Raw genomic sequence first — 24,120 nt, forward strand, 5'->3', positions numbered from 1 at the left:
CCTGTGTAGGGTTAGGCTAATACGTCCGTGTCTCGGTTTTTAACAAAAAAGTTAAAGAAAAAAAAAATAGAGAAAAGAGAAAAGGATATAAAGAAAAAAATGTTGTACAACTGCATAATGTATTTGTTATTACAACAGTCAAAAGTTTATAAAGTAAAAATTACAGTAAAGGTTAATTTATTATTGGAGAGAGAAAATTTAAGAAATAAATTTAGCATAGCATAAATCTACAGTGTTTTTAAAGTCTATAGTACTGTACAGTAATGTTCTAGGCCCTCCTATTACCCAGACATGTTCTAGTCCTGTAAGCTGCGTTGATGGTAAGTGCCCTATGCAGGTATACCATTTTTTATCTTTTATGCTGTGTTGTGTAGGGGTGGGTTGCCCCTACACACCTGTGGGTCTTTCTCGTAAGGTGGAACGAGAGACTTAGGAAAGAAAAAGACAGAGAGACAAAGTATAGAGAAAGAAATAAGGGGACCCGGGGGACCAGCGTTCAGCATATGGAGGATCCCGCCAGCCTCTGAGTTCCCTTAGTATTTATTGATCATTCGTGGGTGCTTCTCGAAAAGGGGGTTGTGTCAGGGTCCCAAGACAATAGTGGGGAGAGGGTCAGCAGACAAACACGTGAACAAAGGTCTTTGCATCATAGACAATGTAAAGGATTAAGTGCTGTGCTTTTACATATGCATACACATAAACATCTCAATGCTTTACAAAGCAGTATTGCTGCCCGCAGGTCCCACCTCCAGCCCTAAGGCGGTTTTTCCCTATCTCAGTAGATGGAGCATACAATCGGGTTTTATACCGAGACATTCCATTGCCCAGGGACAGGCAGGAGACAGATGCCTTCCTCTTGTCTCAACTGCAAGAGGGATGCCTTCCTCTTATACTAATCCTCCTCAGCACAGACCCTTTACGGGTGTCGGGCTGGGGGACGGTCAGGTCTTTCCCTTCCCACGAGGCCATATTTCAGACTATCACATGGGGAGAAACCTTGGACAATACCTGGCTTTCCTAGGCAGAGGTCCCTGCGGCCTTCCGCAGTTTTTGTGTCTCTGGGTACTTGAGATTAGGGAGTGGTGATGACTCTTAAGGAGCTTGCTGCCTTCAAGCATCTGTTTAACAAAGCACATCTTGCACCGCCCTTAATCCATTTAACTCTGAGTTGACACAGCACATGTTTCAGAGAGCAGGGGGTTGGGGGTAAGGTTATAGATTAACAGAATCTCAAGGCAGAGGAATTTTTCTTAGTACAGAACAAAATGGAGTCTCCTATGTCTACTTCTTTCTATACAGACACAGCAACAATCTGATCTCTCTTGCTTTTCCCCACATGTTGTTACTGTACCTTCTCTATGTTTAGATATTCAGATGCTTACCATTATGTTAAAACTCTCTACAGTATTCCGTATGGTAACATACTGTACAGGTTTGTGATGTAGGAGCAGTAGGCTATACCATATAGCCTAGGTGTGTAGTATGCTCTTTCATCTAGATTTGCGAAGTTTACTCTGTGATGTTTGCACAGTGACAGAATTGTCTAATGACGCATTTCTCAGAATGTATCCCTGTTAAGTGATGCATGACTGTACTTCTGTTTCTAAATTTATTCCTAAATATTTTATTATTTTTCTATTGTGAATGGAATTTGTAATTTTTTTTCAGATTACAATTATATAAAAATACAGTTGATTTTGTATATTGATCTTTCATGGTTACTTAAACTTGAATTAAAATTACATTTAAAATTACATTTTGCATTTCCACTAGCTACCATTCAAGTGCTTCATAGCCACATGTGGCCAGTGACTACCATATTTAGTAGCACAGATTTGATTATTTTCAACGTTGCAGTTTTATTAGATACCCAATAAAAACAAAAAAATGAGTACCCCTTTTACCTCTAATTTCCCTCTGTCCAGAGGTGCTTCATTTATGTATTTATTTATTTTCTCAGACAGAATCTCGCTCTGTCGCCCAGACTGGAGTGCAGTGGCATGGTCTTCTCTCACAGCAACCTCTGCCTCCCCGGCTCAAGTGATTCTCCTGCCTCAGCCTCCTGAGTAGCTAGGACTACAGGCATGTGCCACCACGCCTGGCTGGTGGCTCATTCCTGTAATGTTTTTATATTTTTTATATTTTTAGTAGAGATGGGGTTTTACCATGTTGGTCATCCACTTTTGACCTCAAGTGATCTGTCCACCTTGGCGTTCCAAAGTGTTGGGATTACAGGCGTGAGCCACCATGCCAGGCCCAGAGGTACTTTAAACTCTTATCTGTTTCTTCTGGTATTTGTCTCCATATGTCCATGTGATATGCCCATATTGCTATTTTTTGAGATTCAGACATTTTTACTATGAGATATGGTAACTTAGCTTTCTTATATTTCTTCTTATCTTCTTAACGTGTAGATTTAGCAACTTTTAGATTTATTCATTGTATCCATTATATCTATATAGGTAATCACAGCTGAAGCGTAGAGTGGATTGTGATTAGATTTTATTTATTTATTTATTTTTGAGACAGGGTTTGACTCTGTCGCCCAGGTTGGAGTGCAGTGGCGCAATCTCAGTTCACTGCAACCTCCACCTCCCGGGCTCAAGCCAACCTCCCACCTTGGCCTCCAAGTAGCTGGGACTACAGGCACGCTTCACCACGCCCTGCTAATTTTTGTATTTTTTATAGAGACAGGGTTTCGCCATGTTGCCCAGGCTGGTCTCAAACTCCTGAGCTCAAGTGATCTTCCCGCCTCACCCTCCCAAAGTGCTGGGATTACAGGTGTGAGCCACTGCACCCAGCCAATTAGACTTCTTAAATTTTTTCTTTTCCTTGGCCCTAATAATTCATTTTTTTGACTTGCTTAGTTACCTGTGAATCTATCTTTAATTCATCTCTAAACTCTCCTCTGGATGTATGAATCTTATATGAACATACTGAAACATATCAGTAAACTACCAATTGTCAAGACCTTCGAAGGGACTGAATTTTTACCCTGTCTGGAAGTTAACAGGTTAGCCAGGGAGTTTTGTAGATGCTGTGGCAAAAGACGTGAGACTTCTGGGTCAAAGGCGTAGGACTTTATTACAACAACAATAATAGCCAGCATATTAGCATTTTCTTGCACTATACTGGTTCCCAAGGCCCCAGTTCACATATTGTGATAAGAAGGGGCCCAGGTGATACTTGTATATGCAAGGGTTGTATTACAGGGAAGAACCTGAATTTAGGTAACCTAAATCTTTTATATTGGTCTGTAAACATGCCTGCCCTTTGCTCCAGAGGGATATGCTATCTTAGTATCTTCTAAGACTGTTTTCGATATAAACATTTCTGGAAAAGATGGTGTGGAATAAAGTTAGTTAGTACTTCTGCTCACATGAGTGCAGAGACCTATGGAAAATTGTCTTCTAATATCAGTTTCATCCATCCTCCCCACCAGAAGACATAAGTATGTCCCCTTTGCCATTCTCCAATCTGGATTGTCTGGATTGTTAACGTTTTAGTCCTGCTTCTCAGCTGCATCTCAGAAGTTTCCTTTGCTGTCAACCTTGGATTTCCCTTTTCCTGTTTGATGTAGATCCTATTTTCTGGATCCCATGCTTCTTTCTAGGCTTTCCGTTTTGACAGTGCATATCCTCTGGTGCTTCCTGACAAAGAATACATGGAAAGTTAAAAAAAGAAGACTGGGTACGGTGGCTCATTCCTGTAGTCCTAGCACTTTGGGAGGCCATGGTAAGAGGATTGCTGGAGCTGAGGTGGGAAGACTAGCCTGAGCAACATGGTGAGATGTTTCTACTAAAAATAAAATAAAAAAAAAAATTAGCCAGGTGTGGTGGTGCGTGCTTCTAGTCCAGACTACTTGGGAGGCTGAGGCTAGAGGATTGCTTGAGCCTGAGAGTTTGAAGCTGCAGTGAGCTGTCATTGCACCACTGCACTCTAGCCTGGGCGACAGAGCAGGACCCTGTCTCAACAAAAGAAAACAACAAAAAACAAAAAACCCAAGAGGCCAGGCGCAGTGGCTCATGCCTGTAATCCCAGCACTTTGGGAGGCTGAGGTGGGCGATCACCTGAGGTCTGGAGTTCCAGACCAGCCTGATCAACATGGAGAAACCCCGTCTTTACTAAAAAAATACAGAATTAGGCAGGCGTGGTGGCGCATGCCTGTAATCCCAGCTACTCGGGAGGCTGAGGCAGGAGAATCGCTTGAACCTGGGAGGCAGAGGTTGCTGTGAGCCGAGATTACGCCATTGCACTCCAGCCTGGGCAACAAGAGCAAAACTGTCTCAAAAAAAAAAAAAAAAAACCCACCAAGAAACCCCTGGTGTGCTGAAAATCTTCAACTTTCACTAGATGGTTTGACTAGATGTAGAATTATAGATTGGAAATAATTTTTTCCCCAGATTGTAAAGGCATTCTTTTAGTTTATTGTCTCCTAGCTTTTGTTGTTGCCTTTGAAAAGTCAAGCACTGTTTTGATTCTCAGTTCTTTGTATATGGTTTTTTTTCTCTCTCTCTGAAAGCTTATAGAATCATTTATTCCTCATGATGATGATCCTTCCTACGGGTCTTTTTCATTAATTGTACTGCACACTTAATGAGTGCACTTAGTGGAGACATACTTTTCAGGTCTGAAAAAATTAACTTGAATTTTTTTGGAGACAAGGTCTTGCTCTGTCACCCAGGCTGGAGGGCAGTGTTGCAATCATGGCTCACTACGAGCTCAGACTCCTGGGATCTCATGTCGTAGCCTCCCAAGTAGATGGGATCACAGGCCTGTGCCATCACACCAGGCTAATTTTTAAATTTAATTAAATTTTATTTTATTTATTTTGAGACGGAGTCTCACTCTGTTGCCCAGGCTGGAGTGCATTGGCATGATCTTGGCTCACTGCAACCTCTTCCTCTCAGGTTTGAGCAATTCTCCTGCCTCAGCCTCCCGAGTAGCTGGGACTACAGGCGCGTGCTGCCATGCCCGGCTAATTTTTTGTATTTTAGTAGAGACGGGATCTCACCATGTTACCCAGGCTGGTCTCGAACTCCTGAGCTCAGGCAATCCACCCACCTTGGCCTCCGAAAGTGCTATGATTGCAGGCATTAGCCACCATTCCAGTCCAAATTTTTAAATTTTTTGTGGAGATGATGTCTCACCATGTTGCCCAGTCTCGAACTCCTGGACTCAAGCAATCTTCCTGCTTCGACCTCCCAGAGTGTTGGGATTATAGGCATGAACTACCACACTTGGCAGCATATTTTAAAATGCAGTTATTTCTGAAAGTTTTTGGTTTTACACAATTTTTTTTTTTTTTTTAGGTAATACGATGTATTGTAAGGATTATAAGAACCTTTATGCTTACATATGGTACAGAGTATACTTCACATTGTTCCTGTCTTTTTTGTGGGGGAGGGAATGACCGAAAACATTGGGAATGTTAAAGGCAAATGTGTAAAAAGAAAACTGAAAAACGATTACTACTTCAAATAATGAGGAAAGCGTTTTTAAAATTTTTGTCTGTTTTTAAAAAGCAAGTTTCATGTTAGATTTCTTACCACACTCAATTTTTTCCTAATATAAAATAGATATAAAATTTGTGATTTGTTACTTTTTATGTAAGCATATATAGTCCAGTCTAAAATGACCAACTTCCAAATGTGTTCCAGAAAAGAATCATGACATTTTATAGCTGAAAAGGACCTAAAAATCCAGTCCTTTTAATATAACATATGGTAACTGACTCCTTGGGAGTATAAATTAATTATTTAAGAGCAAGTAAGATAGTAGCAGAGCTAGAACAATAAGTCAGATGCCCTTATCCATTCTAATATCCACAGCATTTCTAGAAACCTCACTTAAGGCATTAATGTGATAGGTTTTACTCAAAATAGTCAACCACAAATGTAGCAGATACCTAGGTGACTTTATGTTCTGAATCTCACGAAGATTAACCTCTGATCATTTGTTTTATTTCTAAATAACCTCCTTTTTCTCAAGTGCTCCTCTGACACTTTGGTGTGTAGGTGAATATCAAGTTAACCTGCCTCAGTTATTTCCAGTTTGTCTATACATATGTTGTCTAGGCAGATGATATAACGTATTTTAAAAGTGTCATGTTATTGAGAACTGAAGCCAGTATATGTTAAATGATTAAAAGGAACAATTTAAAGAATTTTAGGATTCTTTGGTCTCAAGTGACAGATACTGAATTTGGTTTTTGGGGTTTTTTGTTTGTTTGTTTGTTTGTTTGAGACAGAGTCTCACTCTGTTACCCAGGCTGGAGTGCAGTGGTGCAGTCTTGGCTCACTGCAGCCTCCGCCTCCTGGCTTCAAACGATTCTCCTGCATCAGCCTCCCAAGTAGCTGGGACTACAGGCGTGGACCACCACACCTGGCTAATTTTTGTATTTTTAGTAGAGATGAGGTTTCACCATATTGACCAGGCTGTCTCGAACTCCTGACCTCCTGTGATCCATCCGCCTCAGCCTCCTGAAGTGCTGGGATTACAGCCATGAGCCACTGTGCCTGGCGTGTGTGTGTGTGTGTGTGTGTGTGTGTGTGTGTGTGTGTGTGTGTGTGTTTTTGAGACAGGGCCTTGCTTTGTTGACCAGGCTGGAGCGCAGTGGTAGTCATAGCTCGCTATATCTTCACTGCAGCTTTGAACTCCTGGGCTCAAGTGATACTCCCTTCTCTGCCTCCCAAGTAGCTGGGACTACAGGTGTATGCCACCATGCCTGGCAAGTTTTTTAATTTTATTTTTATTTTTTATTTTTTGTAGAGACAGGGTCTTTCTCTGTTGCCCAGAATGATCTTGAACTCCTGGCCTCAAGTGATTCTTCTGCCTTGTCTTCCCAAAGTGCTGGGATTACAGGTGTGAGCCACCACACCCAGCCAGAAATGTAGTTTGAACAAACTTAAACAACAAAACGTAAATTTATTAGTTATTAATTAAACCATGTGAAGGAACAGGAATCACTGGAATCAGGAACTCAAACACTTTTAGAATTCTGTGTCTCGTTTCTGCTTCTTTATGTATGTTGGCTTCATCCTTTCAGATGGGCATACTCCATTTTCTGTGAGATATCCTTTCATGTGTTTTAGGCCTTGTATGTTAATAGTTCTGACATCAGAAGACAAAAGCATTCTCTCTTTTAGAATCAGTTTGAAAAATCCAGCCAGGCACGGTGATTCACACCTGTAATTCCAGCACTTTGGGAGGCTGAGGTGGGCAGATCACTTAAATCCATGAGTTTGAGACCAGCCTGACTAACATGGCAAAACCCAATCTCTACTAAAACAAAACACAAATTAGCTGGGTGTAATGATGCACGTCTGTAATCTTAGCTGCTCCGGAGACTGAGGCACAAGAACTGCTTGAGCCTGGGAGGCAGAGGTTGCAGTGAGCCAATATCGTGCCACTGCACTTCAGCCTGGGTGACAGAGTGAGACTCTGTCTCAAAAAAAAAAAAAAACCAAAAACCAAAAACAAAAAACAAAAGAAAAATCCATGGAGGGATCTATGTCATGGTCCTGTTGCTTGAACAAAATCACTGTGGGCCTAAAATGGGCAAATGTATTGGAATTTCCTTAGTGTAGGTCAGACTGTGGGGTGTGGGATGGAGAGAAGGCATTTTGTTTTCCTTTTTAATCAAGATGCTTCTGAGACAAATGTGATCTGCTATGACAGATTAAGGTTTTTTTAAATAACATAACCAGTCTTTTTATATATATCTTTATATTTTCCTTCATTTTCATATGAACTGAAGACTTCTAATTCCCAAGTTGATAGAATTTTCACTGATTACATTTTCACTTGAGTTCTTATGAGTGATGTCTTAGTTTAGAGTATTCAGCCTGTAGTTTCTCTCATTTGTAGAATGTACAAAGATCCCAAATCTGTACTTTGCTTAATGTGAAAGAATCAATATTTTTTAAATCTGTTGTAGTTAGACAATATACAGGTTATATTCAAATATGTGCAAGTATATAAATGTATGTGTCTTAGTTCATTGGTCCTTCTAAAACAAAATATCTTAGGCTGGGGTAACTTAGCAGAGATTTATTGCTTGCAGTTCTAGAGGCTAGAAGTCCAAGATCAAGACGTCAGCAGATTTGGTGTCTGGTGATGACCTGTTCCTCATAAATGGTGCCTTCTGTGTGTCCTCATTTGGCAGAAGGGACAAACAAGCTCCCTTGGACCTCTTTTATAAGGGCACTAATCCCATTCATGAAGGCTCTGCCTAATCACCTCCTAAAGGCTCCACCTCTTAACACCATCACCATCAGTGTTAGGTTCCAACATGTACATTTTTGGGGGGGGGGGACACAAAAATTCAGACTATAGCAATGAATATTTAGAAATTAAGCAGTTTTGGCCAGGTATGGTGGTTCATACCTGTAATCCCAGCAGTTTGGGAGGCTGAGGTGGGTGGATCATGAGGTCAAGAGATTGAGACCATCCTGGCCAACATGGTAAAACCCCGTGCCTGCTAAAAATACAAAAATTAGCTGGGCGTGGTGGTGCATGCCTGTAGTCCCAGCTACTCAGGAGGCTGAGGCAGGAGAATCGCTTGAACCTAGGAGGTGGAGGTTGCAGGGAGCTAAGATTGCACCACTGCACTCTAGTCTGGGCGACAGAGCGAGACTCCATCTCAAAAAAAAAAAAAAAAAAAAAAAAAAAAGAAATTAAGCAGTTGTACCCTAAAGGCCTTTTAAAGTTAGTTAATGTGGTCTATTTTATTTTAGGATTAAAAAAAACACTTTAAAATAATTTAAAAACAGTTTGTGTTGTCATGTGAGGTTGGTTATCAATGATAAAGGTTCTTATTGGTAAGAGGATGAGGAATGCTTTAAACAAAAGGCGAAGTGTTGGGTGGAGCAGATTATTTGGCTTAGATTTTTGAGAAGCTGGAAAGGAGAAATGGGATATGATGAAGGGAAACAAATTTGGTGGTTTGGGATAGAATAGTTGAGGCACTGTAAACATGAGGTAAGAAGAATTAGAGCAGCGTAAGTAGTGGAGGACAGAGATGGTAAGAATAGAGAGAGATGAACAGGCTAAGGAAGCAGTTTAGCAAAATGGAGAATTTAGATACCGGGAATGACCTGATTCAGGCTAGTAAGTGACGTTTGCCTAGAGATCAGTCTAACTGGGGCTCAAGATATGGCCTAGCTGTGAAACAACAGATGATGAGTGAGAAGCCCAGTGTGCAGAAAAGAAGTTTGCTTGGCAAACCAGAGATTCTACCAATATTTAGGGACATGGCTTTCCAAGATTAGGAAACTTCTGAGTTTAGAACATTGAATCAACACAAAGTTAAATGGGACTCTTGTTTAGTCTCCTTTGACTTTTATGCTGTTGCTAATATCATTTATGAAATCAGCAAGGACCAAAATTAGGGTAACAACTAATTGTTACCCTTTCAAGGATGACCTATGCTCTATTTATTCAAGAGTAATACATTACTGAGGAGAAGCGTGGCCTCAGCATGAGCACTAGCTCCACAGGTGTGGCTGATGGCTGTCAGTGCTTTGTAAAGCATGTTCTCTTGAAAGGAGATCTGCATATATGTGTCTGGCTGCCACAGCAATCCTTGCTTGAAATAAAATTTTCCATTACTGTTAGAAAAGTCCCAGAGAAGTCTCCTGTTGGCCTGTCTTGAGTCAGTGCCTTAGCCTGTCAGTGGCCAACAGGTTGGTGTGCTTTTGGCAGGCTTGGGTCATGTGTCCCTTCCTGAGGGGATGGGAGTCAATTCTCGGGCTTAAATCACCATATGAAAGTGAAATTCTGTTACTAGAGAACAGTAATGGATGCTGAACAAGAAAATGTTTGGCTTGGTGTGGTAGTGTGTGCCTCTAGTCCCAGCTGCTTGGGAGGCAGAGGCAGGAGGATCACTTGAGCCCAGGAGTTGGAGTCTAACCTGGGCAACATAGTAAGACCCTGTCTCAGAAAAGAAAAAAGTTCTCTATAATGGTGGTTTGCTGCACTGAATTTTTTCTTGGCAGGGGACAGTTTGCTGCACTGAATTTTCTTTTTTTGTAGGAGACAGTATAGAAGTTGACAGAATGCTAAGGAAAACAGAATGAAAACTAAAAAAAAGGAGAAAGGCAGAGCCTGTTGTGTTACATGGCAATAAAACCAGATGAAGAATGACCTGTTTTCAACCAGACAGTTCCTTATTTCTACTTAAAACATGACTGTTCTATGCAAATACAGGAGAATTCAAAAGGGCCATTAACGTAGACATTCTCCATCCTTTTGCCTAGATTGAATGATGTCCTGTGTCTTATAGTGTCATTTATTGAGCGAGGTACCCTTTCTCAAAGCTGTGTCTGTGCTGTTTGCAGGAATCGAAATTTTGAGTCATTGTATTATATTAGTGAGGAAGGCTAGTGAAAAATAATTACTTCCCTTGTGGTCCTTCATGAATCCTTAGGAGATTTAGCTAAAAATAATTTTTTGTTTGTTAGAGGAAACATTTCTAATGAGTTCTGCTGTTGACAGATCAGTTTGGAAAGAAAAGAGCTCTGCAGTTGATCAGCATAGTAATATATTTCTAGTTCATTTGTATGCTGGACCCTGGATGACATAGTTCCTGTGATCTCAGTTATTCTGGCAGTAGCTCAGCTAGTTCATATCCACAGTTGTGGCAAAAACTCTTGTACTGAAACAAGTGAAGTACAGATAATGTGACATCCAGAATGTGCTGTTGTGGTCTGTTTTTCATCTAAGCATGAAATAATGATATTGAAAAATTGTTTTTAATTATAAGAGGAATATATAATGTTAGATAAAATAACCTGTACTTTCACTGTGAATATTTATTTTCTTTTAATAACTTCTAATATAGCAGTATAAGGTCATGTTGTTTGGAGGTTCTGGGGGTAGTTGCTTTATATTCACATTCATGTAATTGGGAGTGTATTACCTTTGGGTCCCACTACATTTTAAATATTGAGTTTTACTATATTTTATTTTGTTTTTTCTACTGGTATTTTATTTATTTTATTTTGTTTATTTATTTTGAGACTGAGTCTGCTCTGTTGCCCAGGCTGAAGTGCAGTGGCACTTCACTTGGCTCACTGCAACCTCTGTCTCCTGGGTTCAAGCTATTCTCCTGCCTCAGCCTTCCAAGTAGCTGGGATGACAGGTGTGGGCCACCGTGCCTGGCTAATTTTTATATGTTCAGTAGAGATGGGGTTTCTCCATGTCGGGCAGGCCGGTCTTGAACTCCTGACCTCAGGTGATCCACCTGGCTTGGCCTCCGAAAGTGCTAGGATTACAGGTGTGAGCCACCACACCTAGCCTATATTTTAAATACTTTTTTATTTTGAGATGGTCTCACTCTGTTGCCCAGACTGGAGTGCAGTGACCTGATCTCAGCTCACTGCAGCCTTGCCTCCTGAGTTCAAGTGATTCTCCTGCCTCAGCCTCCTGAGGAGCTGGGACTACAGGCATACACCACCACACCTGGCTATTTTTTTGTATTTTTAGTAGAGACAGGGTTTTACCATATTGGCCGGGCTGGTCTTGAACTCCTGGCCTCAAGTGATCCGCCTGCCTCGGCCTCACAAACTTTTGGGATTACAGGTGTGGCCCAGTGCACCTGGCAGTATTTTAAATACTTTTACATTAAAAAAATTTTTCATTGAGTATATAGGAGTAGGTATATATATTTATGGGTTACCTGAGATATTTTGATACAGGCATACAATGTGTAATAATCACATTAGGGTAAATGGGATGTCCATCACCTCAAACATTTACCCTTTGTATTATAAACAATCCAACTATACTCTCAGTTATTTTAAAATGTACAATGAAATTATTTTTTATGAAATCACCCTGTTGTGCTAGCAAATACTAAGTCTTATTCATTCTTTTCTATTTTTCGTATCCATTAACCATTCTCACTTACCCCTACCTCCACCATTCTCACTTTCCCCCTACTCCCCACTCCCCATCTTTCCCTCTACCTCCTCCTGTCCTACCTCCCCACTTTCCCCCTACCCTTCCCATCCTCTGGTAACCATCCTTCTACTCTCTATTTCTGTGAGTTCAATTGTTTTAATTTTTAACTCCCACAAATACGTGAGAACATGTGATCTTTCTGTGCCTGGCTTGTTTCACTTAATGTAATGACCTCCAGTTCCATCTATGTTGTTGCAAATGACTGAATCTCATTATTTTTTATGGCCGAATAGTACTCCATTGGGCATATGTACCATATTTTCTTTTCTTTTCTTTTTTTTGAGACAGAGTTTTGCTTTTGTTACCCAGGCTGGAGTGCAATGGTGCGATCTCGGCTCACTGCAACCTCTGCCTCCTGGGTTCAAGCAATTCTCCTGCCTCAGACTCCCAAGTAGCTGGGATTACAGGCATGTGCCACCATGCCTGGCTAATTTTGTATTTTTAGTAGAGACGGGGTTTTACCATGTTGGTCAGGCTGGTCTCAAATGCCTGACCTCAGGTGATCTGCCCACCTTGGCCTCCCAAAGTGCTGGAATTATAGGTGTGAGCCATCGTACCTGGCCTGTACCATATTTTCTTTGTCCATTCATCTTTTTTTTTTTTTTTTTTTGAGACAGAGTTTCTTGTCCAGGTTGGGGTGTAGTGGCATGATCTTGGCTCAGTGCAATCCCCGCCTGCTGGGTTCAAGTGATTCTCCTGCCTCAGGCTCCTGAGTAGCTGGGATTACAGGCATCTGTCACCACACCCAGCTAATTTTTGTATTTTTAGTAGAGACGGGGTTTCACCATGTTGGTCAGGCTACTCTTGAATTCCTGACCTCAAATGATCTGCCCGCCTCAGCCTCCCAAAGTGTTGGGATTACAGGCGTGAGCCACTGTGGCTGGCAGGGAAAGATGCTTGTACATGGGTCAGGAATTGAACCCGGGTCTCCTGTGTGAAAGGCGAGAATTCTACCACTGAACCACCATTGCGCTGACTTATCCGTAGAGCAGATAAACGAATGGCAACCTCGGTCCTTTAAACTTCATCTTGAACTTAGAAATAACAAGAAAAGACCCTTGAGCCCCAAATAACTTCTTGACGAGCATGCAAATGTAAAATACACTTCAGAAAGATTTAAAAATCTTTTGGACCTCTTATGCTTTATAATTATTCCTTATAGTTGACTAGGATAGAATACTTAAAGTTTCTATTCTTTTATATTAATGCACATACATATTTTTTTAATTTTTTTTTTTTTTTTTTCAAGAGACAGGGTCTTGCTTTGTTACCCAGGCCAGAGTGCAGTGATATGATCATGGTTCACTGCATCTTTGGCTTCTGGGCTCAAGTCATCCTCCCACCTCAACCTCTCTAGTAGATAGGACTACAGGGGTCCACCATCATGCCTGGCTGATTTTCTAAACTTTTGTGGAGTTGAGGTCTCACAATGTTGCCCAGGCTGGTCTTGAACTCCTGTCTTTAAGCAATGCTCCCGCCTCAACCTCCTAACGTTGTGGGATTACAGACATGAACTGCCACGCCTGGCCAGCGTTATGCTTTACTCTTTTTGATAATGGAAGTAATACATGCCCAAGTTAAAAAAAAAATTAAGCCATACTGAAAACATTTTAAAAATACAAATCAACTTTATTTCCAACATTCAGAGAAAACTTAGGTTATCATTTTGGAGCTTGCTTTTTGGACTTTTTTTTGTGCTTGTATTTACACACAGGCACATACAGAATTATGATGATTATGTTCAAGATGCTTTGTAACCAGCTTTTTTTCACTTAGTTATATTGTAGATATCTTTACATAGCAGTAATGCATAGTAATACCATTTAAAGTTACTGCATTAATGTACTATATGAATGTATTGTTTAGTCAGCCTCATGCTTTTTCTCTTTCATCATTAAATGAGTTCGTGAACATGAATATTCTTGTCTGTACCTTTTTCTTATTTCATTATTGTATAATTTAAAGCTACAAATGTAGCGGAACTTGTAAAACTTCAGAGTGAAATATTGAAGCCCTTGAGGTGATGGTATTTTTTTTTTATTTTTTATTACTCTGGGATCAAGATCAGGAAAAATATTTCTCTCTCTCAGGCTACGTGTTTTCTGGGGCTGTTATCTTTTTTTTTTTTTTTTTTTTTTTTTGAGACGGAGTCTCACTCTGTTGCCCAGGCTAGAGTACAGTGCCATGATCTTGGCTCACTGCCAGCTCTGCCTCCCGGGTTCACACTGTTCTCCTACCTCAGCCTCCTGAGTAGCTGGGACTACAGGCGCCCGCCACCACGCCTGGCTAATTTTTTGTATTTTTAGTAGAGACGGGGTTTCACCGTGTTAGCCAGGATGGTCTCAATCTCCTGACCTCATGATCTGCCCGCCTCAGCCTCACAAAGAGCTGGGATTACAGGCGTGAGCCACAGTGCCCGGCCGGGGCTGTTATCTTAATGCTTACAGGACTTTATTTGTATTTTTATCTTTGTTTATTTTTGTTTTTAAAATTTTTTTACTTTTTGTGTTTTTTTCCATATTGGTTTTTTCATGTTCATATGTAAACTGTCATAGTATTTCTTAGACATCATTAATGGATAGAAATCTTAATTTTAAAATGGAAAAGAAGAATGAGTCTGACTGCATGTGTCAACTTAATTTATTTTAAAAATTACTTAATGTTTAGCTGGGCCTGGTGGCTCATGCCTGTAATCCCGGCACTTCGGGAGGCTGAGGCAGGCCAATGAATCACTTGAGTCTAGGAGTTCGAGACCAGCTTGGGCAACATGGCAATTTACATCTTTTAGGGTTATAACACTTATAATGTTTGGGAAGGAAGGATCCTTTTATTACTTTTAGTTTATCATAATTATTATTACCATTTTATTTATCATATTATAATTTTTTTCTTAAAATTTTTTTTTCCTGGATGCTCTTATAGGGTTAAACATTATTATCACTTTAATCAGACATTATGTTATGGCCACATTTCACATATTAGAGTGAAAGGAAAAGAGGAATTCAGAAAAGCAGAAGAAAGTGTGTCAAAATTTATACGTTCAAATCAGTGCTACCTTTCCAAGCAATATATACTTTGTTGCCACTGCTCAAATTGCCCATTGGATCTCATTTTCTAGATAATGGCTTTAGGGTTTTATTTGCATCTGTACAAAGATGTGTCTATTCAACATGAAAACATTAGTGAGTTCAGTCAATAGTTTGGTTTGGGGTTTATGTGATACCAGTAGTTTTCAATTCTGGTGGATTAGTTTTTTTACTTTGTGGTGAACTCAGCAGAATCGTTGTGATGAGTTTTTTGGTAGGTTAGTTTGCTAGAAATGGGTTATCTTTGAACTAATGATCACTGGTTTGTTTTTTTTCCCAGTCAGCAGATAAGCAGAGAGCCCTAGAAGAAACCAAAGCCTACACCACCCAATCCTTAGCAAGTGTTGCCTATCTGATAAACACCTTGGCCAACAATGTCCTGCAGATGCTGGATATCCAGGCATCCCAGCTACGAAGGATGGAATCTTCAATCAATCATATTTCACAAGTGAGACCACAATATTTTCCTATTTGCCTATGAGGAACCCTTAATAATAAACACAGGCTATCTGTAATGCTGGCAGCTTTTATTATGTAAGTTAACTCACATGTACGATTTGGAAAATAGCAACTTAATATTAGGTTGTTTTTAGATTCTGTCTTTTTGTGGGATGGTTATCTTCTCTGTGATTTTGATAGGAAAGTAAATCGTAATGAATTTTATTAAAACTCAGTTGTCATGGTAACATAATCAGCCCTATAATGAAACTTCATCCTTTCCCCCGCCTTTTTTTTTTAAAAACAGATTTTGTACTTCTTTATCAATTTAAAAAGATAAACTTGATAGATTGGTGGCTTGTTCAAAAATTTTTTTTTCTTTTGGTAGGATTTATGTTTACTGGGATGGTACCATACCTGCAATAATGGAAAGACTAGCAAACCTTATGAAATTATTTTTATTATATATAACTTAAAAAAAAGTGTATCACTTCATGGGCTTGTAAAAGTTTTTTAAAAAATGTTAATCTGTCTTCATTATAAAAGCCATACTCATGAAAACCCAGAAAAAGAAGAGAAAAAGTGGAAAAATAAACCATTTTACCAATTCCCAAGCTGTTCTCTGTTAATATTTTGGTATATCTCCTTGTAATCCTTTTTCCTGTAAGTAGTTTTTTTTAAATGTAACTGTGGGCTGGGCACACATCTGTAATCCCAGCACTTTGGGAGGCTGAGGTGGGAGGATCGCTTCAGCCCAGGAGTTCCAGACCAGCCTGGGCAGCATAGCAAAACCCTGTTCTCTACCAAAAATACAAAAATTAGCCAGGTTTGGTGGTGCACGCCTGTTGTCCCAGCTACTTGGGAGGCTAAGGTGGGAGGATCATCTGAGCATGGGGAGGTCTAGACTATATTGAGCTGTGATTATGACATGCCCTTCAGCCTGGGAGACAGAGTGAAACCCTGTCTCCAAAAAAAAAAAAAAAAAAAAGTAGCCAGGATTATAATAGAGTCAGTTATAGAATAGGTATAAAATTTTGGGTTCTGCTTTTTTAACTTAGCGTTAAAGCAAGCATAATCTCTTGATGTTGTAAGTTCTTCATAAACATTCTCAGTGGCTGCATAATGTTGCGTGTATATGTTGTACCTTTCATAATCATTCCCATATTTTGGGGCCATTTAAAATAATACTGCAGTGAAAAACCAATTAAATTGTAAAATGCAATTTAAAAAATATAAAAATGATAAAGGTTTTGGTCTGCCTCCCTTTTTTTGAATAGATCTTTGAAATGTTCTATTTTAGCACTCTTGTCATTTGAATGATTATTATTCAACACTCTTTTTAGACCTAAATGATTAGAACTATTTTGGAATAAAAGTAATTTTTAAATGTGCATATTATTATTTTTTTTAATGTCTTGAGAGTTCAGGGCTCTTTTCAAATGAACTAACCGTCTTTGAGAGTCTAAAGTTTAGCAAATTTGTATAACTACCAAATATAGTCCAGATAATAAAATCAGATATGGTATTTTTGAAAATTTGTCGGACCAATTTAGAGAGATTTCTTATTATTACTTAATCTGAAATCTGAATTTGCCATTATAAGGGTTTCTTCACATTTTATACAAACTTCTGCAGACATATCATTTATTGCTTGTTATATTGTGTATCTTAAGTTAAAAAAAAATTGGTGCGTTTTAATGAGTGTAAGGTAAATTTCAGTTGGGAAAGGCCTCCTGAAGGAAATAATCAATGGGATTTTAAATGACGAAATAGATGAAATTTTTTTTTTTTTAAGAGACAAAGTCTTGCCCTGTTTCCCAGGCTGGAGTATAGTTGTACAATCACGTCTCACTGCAACCTCGAACTCCTGGGCTCAAGGGATCCTCCTGCCTCAGCCTCTCAAGTAGCTGGCTGGGACTACAGGCACGTGCCATGCTTGGCTGAATTTTTTTTTTTGTAGAGACAGTGTCTTGCCATCATGCTGGGGCTGGTCCTGAAATCCTGGGCTCAAGCAGTCTCCTACCTTAGTCTCCCAAGGTGTTGGGATTACAGGTGTGAGCCACTACTCCTGGCCTGAACTTGGTTTTCTGTAGAAGGAGGGAGGTTGACAAATTGCTAATGTGATATAGAATTTCAAGATCTATTCTTGAGAATCCTAAAATTTTTCCATGTTTGAAGCATTAGCAAAGGATGTTAAAAAGAAACGTTAAAAAAAAGAACAAATATAGAAGAGAAACTAGTATATTTGAGTTCCTAAAAAGGAGGAACAAGTTTTATTAGGCATTAGGGGAGAGTAGGAGAGATTATGTGGGTAAATGATGACAACAAGCAAATAGCAATGAAGGATAATAATTTATTTTCTGTTTAGAATTTTGTAGTACTTTGGTAGAAAAGTGTTAGCAAGCTCAAGGAGGAAGGTGAATACTCAGCCACCCTAGATTTTGAGTATATGTATTAATTCAGTTATTCAGAACATTTTCTTCAGGAGTATCATATAAATTGGCGTTTAATTAATGTGGTCAATTAATGCTATCTTTTAAAGCTATCTTAATGGATTAAGTAAAAAACAGAAGAATGGATAGAGATTAATAAACCAGAAATTACAGAGGCCTCAGTCAAAGCTGTCAGGAATACGTCGAACCTTCTTTTTTCAGAGTTGAGTGTCTAGAGGGCAATAGTTGGAGGGGTAATAGATCTGCAATTCTCAGTGGATGTTAAGTTTATACAGAATATAAATTATTATGTTGGATAAAGGATCAAGTCTGAGAAATAGGCTGATAGAGGCTGTATTTAAGAAACAAGAGTAATTTTAAAAATTTATGTATTTTCTAGCATTTGCCTCAAGGATTGAAATTTTTTTTTTACTTGTGTTTACAGGTAGAATTCTTTATTTAAAAAGTCAGTTGAATATCAAAACTATTTGATATTCTTCAGACTGGAATATTATTCTCTAGTGTAGAAGAAAACATTTTCTGCTTACAAAACAAATAGTAAATACTCTAAAATAGGGGTTGGCAAACTTTTCTTAAATAAAAGGCCAGATGGTAACTATTTTAGGTTTTGTGGGCCATGTGTTGATAACTATTTTAGGTTTTGTGGGCTACGTATGGTGTCATTCTCCTATTATTCTCTCTCTCTCTCTTTCTGTGTGTATGTGTGTGTGTGTACTTTTTTTTTTTTGGTTGGGGGATGGGGTCTCATGATGTTGCCCAGGGTGGTCTTGAACTCCTGGTCTCAAGTGATCCTCTCACCTCAGCCTCCCAAAGTGCTGGGATTACAGGCATGAGCCACCATGCCCAGCAAAGAGAGATGACGTTGCATGTAAGGATAGAGATGTGGACAGATTTGAGAGACAGTTTAATTACGTTTTCTTTTCTTTTTTGTGTGTGTATTTTTAAACAATGATTTAAAAATGTTAAAACTATTCTTAGCTTCTGGGCCATATAAAAGCAGGCAGCGGGCCACATTCTGGTATGGAGCCTTAGTTTGCCAGCCCCTGCTCTAAAATACTTTTTCCAGATGTTTGAGTGTTAAATTTTATTATGATGCTTGTATTATTATTGAAAATATTGTGTGTTTCTAGAGGGAACCAGAGGGTTCTTGAGACCAGATTTTTGTGCAACTTGGGCAAAAATACTAGATTCTGAGAGTTTGTAGAGAAGATTGAGTTGAAGGAATGGAGGGTTCAGTCAGGTCAAAGACAAGATCACACATTTATTGGAATGGCAATAAGCCTCAAGAGTTGTAAGGGTAGAGTTGTTTAGGACTAGTAGATACTAGTTATCTAGGGTATTGAGTTTCTTTTCTCATTAGTATTTTTTTCCCCATTGCCTGGGTAAGAACTTTACCACCTTTCAGCCTCCTAGCCCTTTCGTCTGTTTTAACGAAAATGAACGCTGAGTAGGATTGGCCTGAAAAAGATCAGGGCATCTAGGTTTTACCCTGACTCTTCTGCTGACTTGTGTGACATTTGACTTCTTTGAACTTAAGTTTTTTCATCTGTAAGGTAGGACTGTTTAGATAATTTCTTAGCTGTTTTCTATCTTGAATTCCTTATTTTTGCGATTCTCACAAATGAGCTTGATTTTATTTGCTTCCGTTCTGTTCTGTTGGTTCTGCTCTTTACCTCAATCTGTGTCCACTGGTCTCAACCCTCTATTACTTTAATGTAACTGAACTGTTTCCCAAATTACTCTGAATTGTAATCCGAGGATGGGAATTCCATTGACTGTACTCTGTATCGGGGAGAAATACTTCAACAAAACAAAGTAATAACCCACTCTTTCTAAATGTCAAATGTTTTCAAAAACAAGATATTAATTGATTAGAAATATATAGTATCAGACACTTTTTTTATTAAAAGGACAATATAGTATTAAGTAGTATACTAATTTTTACTACATTCATCATATCTATAAGGCAGTATTAGGGTTGGTTCTTAACATGGATTATGTTATGTATTTTAGGGCTGGTAAATTTTAAAGAAATTTCATCTCTAGCTTTGTTGCTGTTATCCTATTCATTCTTTGGAAGGATATTATTAAAACAAATGAAAATTTTTATCTTCAAACTGATAGTGGAGTTAAATTAACATTTATTTCCCCTAAGTATATACTTATCAGAGCAAACGTAATTTTACTGAATACTTGTACAGGTACACATACCTTTAAGTCAGTATAGTGTAACATTATTATAAGGATGAATGTTGCTTACTGTGCCCATTATTTTGTGTCCTTTTCTGGTAAGTTTTTTTTAATAAAAAGTTTGCAAAACACTTTTCAAACTAAAATTCTTATCAGTTTGTAAACTAAAATTTTTCTAAGCAAGGCCCATCTTTTTTCTTTGCTAGTAAAATTAGTCAGTACTTACCCACGTTCAAGTTTGTCATGGCTTAGAATAAAAGATTAAGCAAGGTCAAAAGGCAACATAAAGAACTTAAGAAAGTAGTGCTCTTCCCACCTTCCCAAGGGCTGAGTAGGACTTACTGGGCCAGGTGTTAAATTAGTTAGCAGGTAACAATTAAAGGAGCTGGAAAATAATTATCATAAAATAATATAAAATTGGAAGTAATTCTTCTCGAGCTAGGTATTGAAAGGCAGTGGCCTTAAGAACTCAACAAGTAGGGTAGCTTTTACTGTCTAAAAACTTTAGGCTGGGTGTGGTGGCTCATGCCTGTAGTCCCAGCACTTTGGGAGGCTGAGGCAGGCGGATCCCTTGAGGTCAGGAGTTCGAGACCAGCCTGGCCAACATGGCAAAATTCCATCTCTCCAAAAAATGCAAAAATTAGCCAGGTGTGGTGGTGCACACTTGTAGTCCCAGCTACTCAGGAGGCTGAGGCGGGAGTATCACTTGAGCCCAGGTGGTCGAGGCTGCAGTGAGCCATGTTCATACCACTGGATTCAAGCATGGGCAACAGAGTGAGACACTGTCTCAACAACCCAAAACACAAAAAACTTTATATAGATAGCCTTGCTTAAGAATTTCTAATTTTGGCCAGGCTCTGTGGCTCACGCCTGTAATCCCAGCACTTTGAGAGGCTAAGGGTGGCCGGATCACCTGAGGTCAGGAGTTTGAGACCAGCCTGGCCAACATAGTGAAACCCTGTCGCTACTAAAAATACAAAAATTAGCCGGGTGTGGTAGTGGGCACCTGTAATCCCAGCTACTCTGGAGGCTGAGGTAGGAGAATTGCTTGAACCTGGGAGCGGAGGTTGCAGTGAGCTGAGATCGTGCCACTGCATTCCAGCCTGGGTGGCAAAGCGAGACTCTGTCTCCAAAAAAAAAAAAAAAAAGAATTTCCAGTTTTAATTAAGGAGATACACTGAAGGTTATCAATACGTAATTATGCATAGAAAGTAGACTTTTTATACTTCCCAATTAATTTCCTATGTAGTTTTTATATCACTTTATATAAAAAAACTGAAAATTACTCTGTTAGTAACTAATTTGTTTTATGAATGATACATAATTTGAAGCATAATTGTAATTTAAATGTTTATTTGAAACATTAGCTTTCTAATAAAAAAAATTGAGACATATTTAAAAACACCCAATTTAGTTGGGTTAATCCACTGTAACTGTTTGATTGCAGATGTTTTCCCACACTGATGGGCAGCTAACTGAGGTAGTGCTATCCAGTACAGTCAACTTTCAGTTATCTGTGGTAATGGGAAATGACAATGCATGGATAATCCTAAAACAAAATATTTTATACAGTACCTTCCTGTCATCTGCTGTGGCCTGAGCATGTGCTTGGGTTCATGAGGGAGATGTGGGAGTGGGGCTCAGGCTTGCAAAGGAGCTGGGAGTCAGTATGATTATCTCAAGGCCATAAGAGGTGTCCTTAAGGAACCTGGGTTTGGCACTGTGTGGCTGAAGTGTCATGGGGAAAGCCTGCAGCATGCAAGATCAGCTTGGCAATGTCAGTGAGAAGGATGGGGAAGCTAATTAATAAGGAACTGTGGGAGAATAGATGTTTATTAAGTCCTACACAATTGCAGTGATATATCTTGGTGTGTTTTTTGGTTAATGGGATCTGTAGCAAACAATAATTATATTAATTGTGTATTTGAATTAGTTTTGGTCATCTTTGATTGCTAGCAGAACACATTTTTTACTTGCCACAGGTGAGTGCTGTTATTGAGGTCTCTTCTAAATAAGTAGGTTTATTGTCACATAACTAGTAACTTAAAAAACCCAGAATAAATTTGAAATACTTTTCTTACTTTTAAAATTCATCCTAAATATCAGTGTTGAACTTGTACTTCCAAAATTTAACTTAATGAAATTTGACATTGTAATGTCAAAGAATATGATGAGGGCAAACGCCATAATTACTGATAGCTGTGAATTTGATGTAGGAAAAATATAGTAGCCATATTTTATTTAAGAATATGTTACAGGAGCTTTCCTAAATTTCTTTTACAACTGACAATTGTCTACGAATTTATGAATGTTAAAGCTGCATGATAGATGTGAGGAGGGAGTGTTTATTATCCTAATTTGAATATGCTTATTTTCTACAAGTGAAAGCTATAAAAAAATTGAAGCAGATGATTGCTGAAAACCTTAGAATCTTCTGGACCAACCTGAGAATCTTCTGCTTGTTTATGAAATAGATTTAGTGCTCTCTGTCAAATTATTCAAACTCCAAATAGAACCATAGCCATTTTCTAAAGGCATGTTTTCTTCTGCCCACAGGCAATACTGCAGTTCAACCGCGTGTGGTAGTATGATGGCAAGAATGCAAATTATACCGTTGTTAGATTACCTTTATTATTATAGATGTTTTTTAAAAGTTGTTTACTTAAAATATCTATACTTAGGCAAATTAGAGGCGTTGATCTTGAGTCGACTTTTGTGACCAAATTTGGAAACAATTGCAATTTGAGATTGAATGAGGTAAGGGACCAGCTAATTAGTCTTTCCTCTATAGATTTTTGGTTCTCAACCAGGGAAGTTTTGCCCCCAAGGGGACATTTGGCAATGTTAGACATTTTTGGTTGTCACATCTCATGGTGGGGGAGTGCTACAGTTATCTACCTGGATTCCTTTCTATATTCTGCAATCCTCAAGACAGCAGCCTTCACCCCTGCCCACAACAAAGAATTATCAAGCCCAAAATGTCAATAGTGCCACTGTTGAGTTACCCTGCCCCTAGTGTTTCTAAGATGTAGGCATTCTTTGAAGTAGACAATTAAAAACATCATATAGCCAAACTAAATTATTTTGACTTTCTGTATACTTACGCTGTTTAAAAAACATGCCTTCAGTTTTTACTGAGATTTGATATGAAAAGCAACAACAAATATATTTTTAAAGAATTTAATCCTGGGAAACATTTCACTTTCCTGATGAATTGATATATTTCCTTGTAACTCATTATGTTTCTATTTTGCCTTCTCTTCCTGGAGGCTTAGTGCCAATTTTTTTGCTCTATTATAACAATGACGCCTTATTTTAGGCTTATTGTTATCTTTTTATTTACTGTATTGGTCTTCGTTTTTTTTTTTTAACTGTTATGGTCTATGGGTTTGGGCTAAGTGTGTGTTTGTGTGTATATGAAGAGAACGTGGGTAATATGTAAATGTCCCCAATCCCTAGACCAAGTCACATCTCTATAAGATCAAATGAACAGATTTCTAATTTATATTTTAATGCTTTCTTAAAGTCTCAATTTTTCAAACAAGAAATATGTGCGTGTTATAAAATATTACTGTGTGTTAGTGTAAATAATAAGTGGAAGATTACTTCTCCCTGTTCATTCTCCGGAGATTTATTAATATTTCTAGTATGTGCCAGGCATAGTGGCTCATGCCTATAATCCCAGCACTTTGGGAGACTGATTCAGGAGCATTGTTTGAGGTCAGGAGTTCAAGACCATCCTGGGCAACACAGTGACATCCCATCTCTACAAAAAATAAAATTAGCTGGGCATGGTGGTGCATGCCTGTAGTCCTAGCTACTCAGGAGGCTGAGGTGAGAGGATGCTTGAGCCTAGGAGTTCAAGACTACAGTATGCTATGATTGTCCCACTGCACTCCAGCCTCTGTGACAGAGTGAGAACCTGTTGCAAAAAAATGTATATTTATAGTATGCAGATGTGAAATAGAAGCTATAAGCTTGTAATTCTG

At 38.8% G+C, this 24,120-nt stretch overlaps 1 protein-coding gene across 50 annotated transcripts in view; it reads left to right on the plus strand.

The window, feature by feature from the left end:
* Positions 1–24,120, plus strand: part of ABI2 (abl interactor 2) — a 130,765-nt gene that overhangs the window by 24,487 nt on the left and 82,158 nt on the right. For 49 of the 50 annotated variants that reach the window (XM_063695119.1, XM_019022354.4, XM_055379450.2 and 46 more), the window contains exon 2: positions 15,331–15,498. In XM_063695119.1, the coding sequence (XP_063551189.1) occupies positions 15,331–15,498 (168 nt within the window). Of the gene's footprint in view, positions 1–15,330; positions 15,499–22,812; positions 22,889–24,120 lie in introns of those variants that run through there. The other variant, XM_055379461.2, reaches the window with a different exon arrangement.

This window comes from Gorilla gorilla, chromosome 11, assembly GCF_029281585.2.
Source record: "Gorilla gorilla gorilla isolate KB3781 chromosome 11, NHGRI_mGorGor1-v2.1_pri, whole genome shotgun sequence".
Taxonomy (NCBI): domain Eukaryota; kingdom Metazoa; phylum Chordata; class Mammalia; order Primates; family Hominidae; genus Gorilla; species Gorilla gorilla.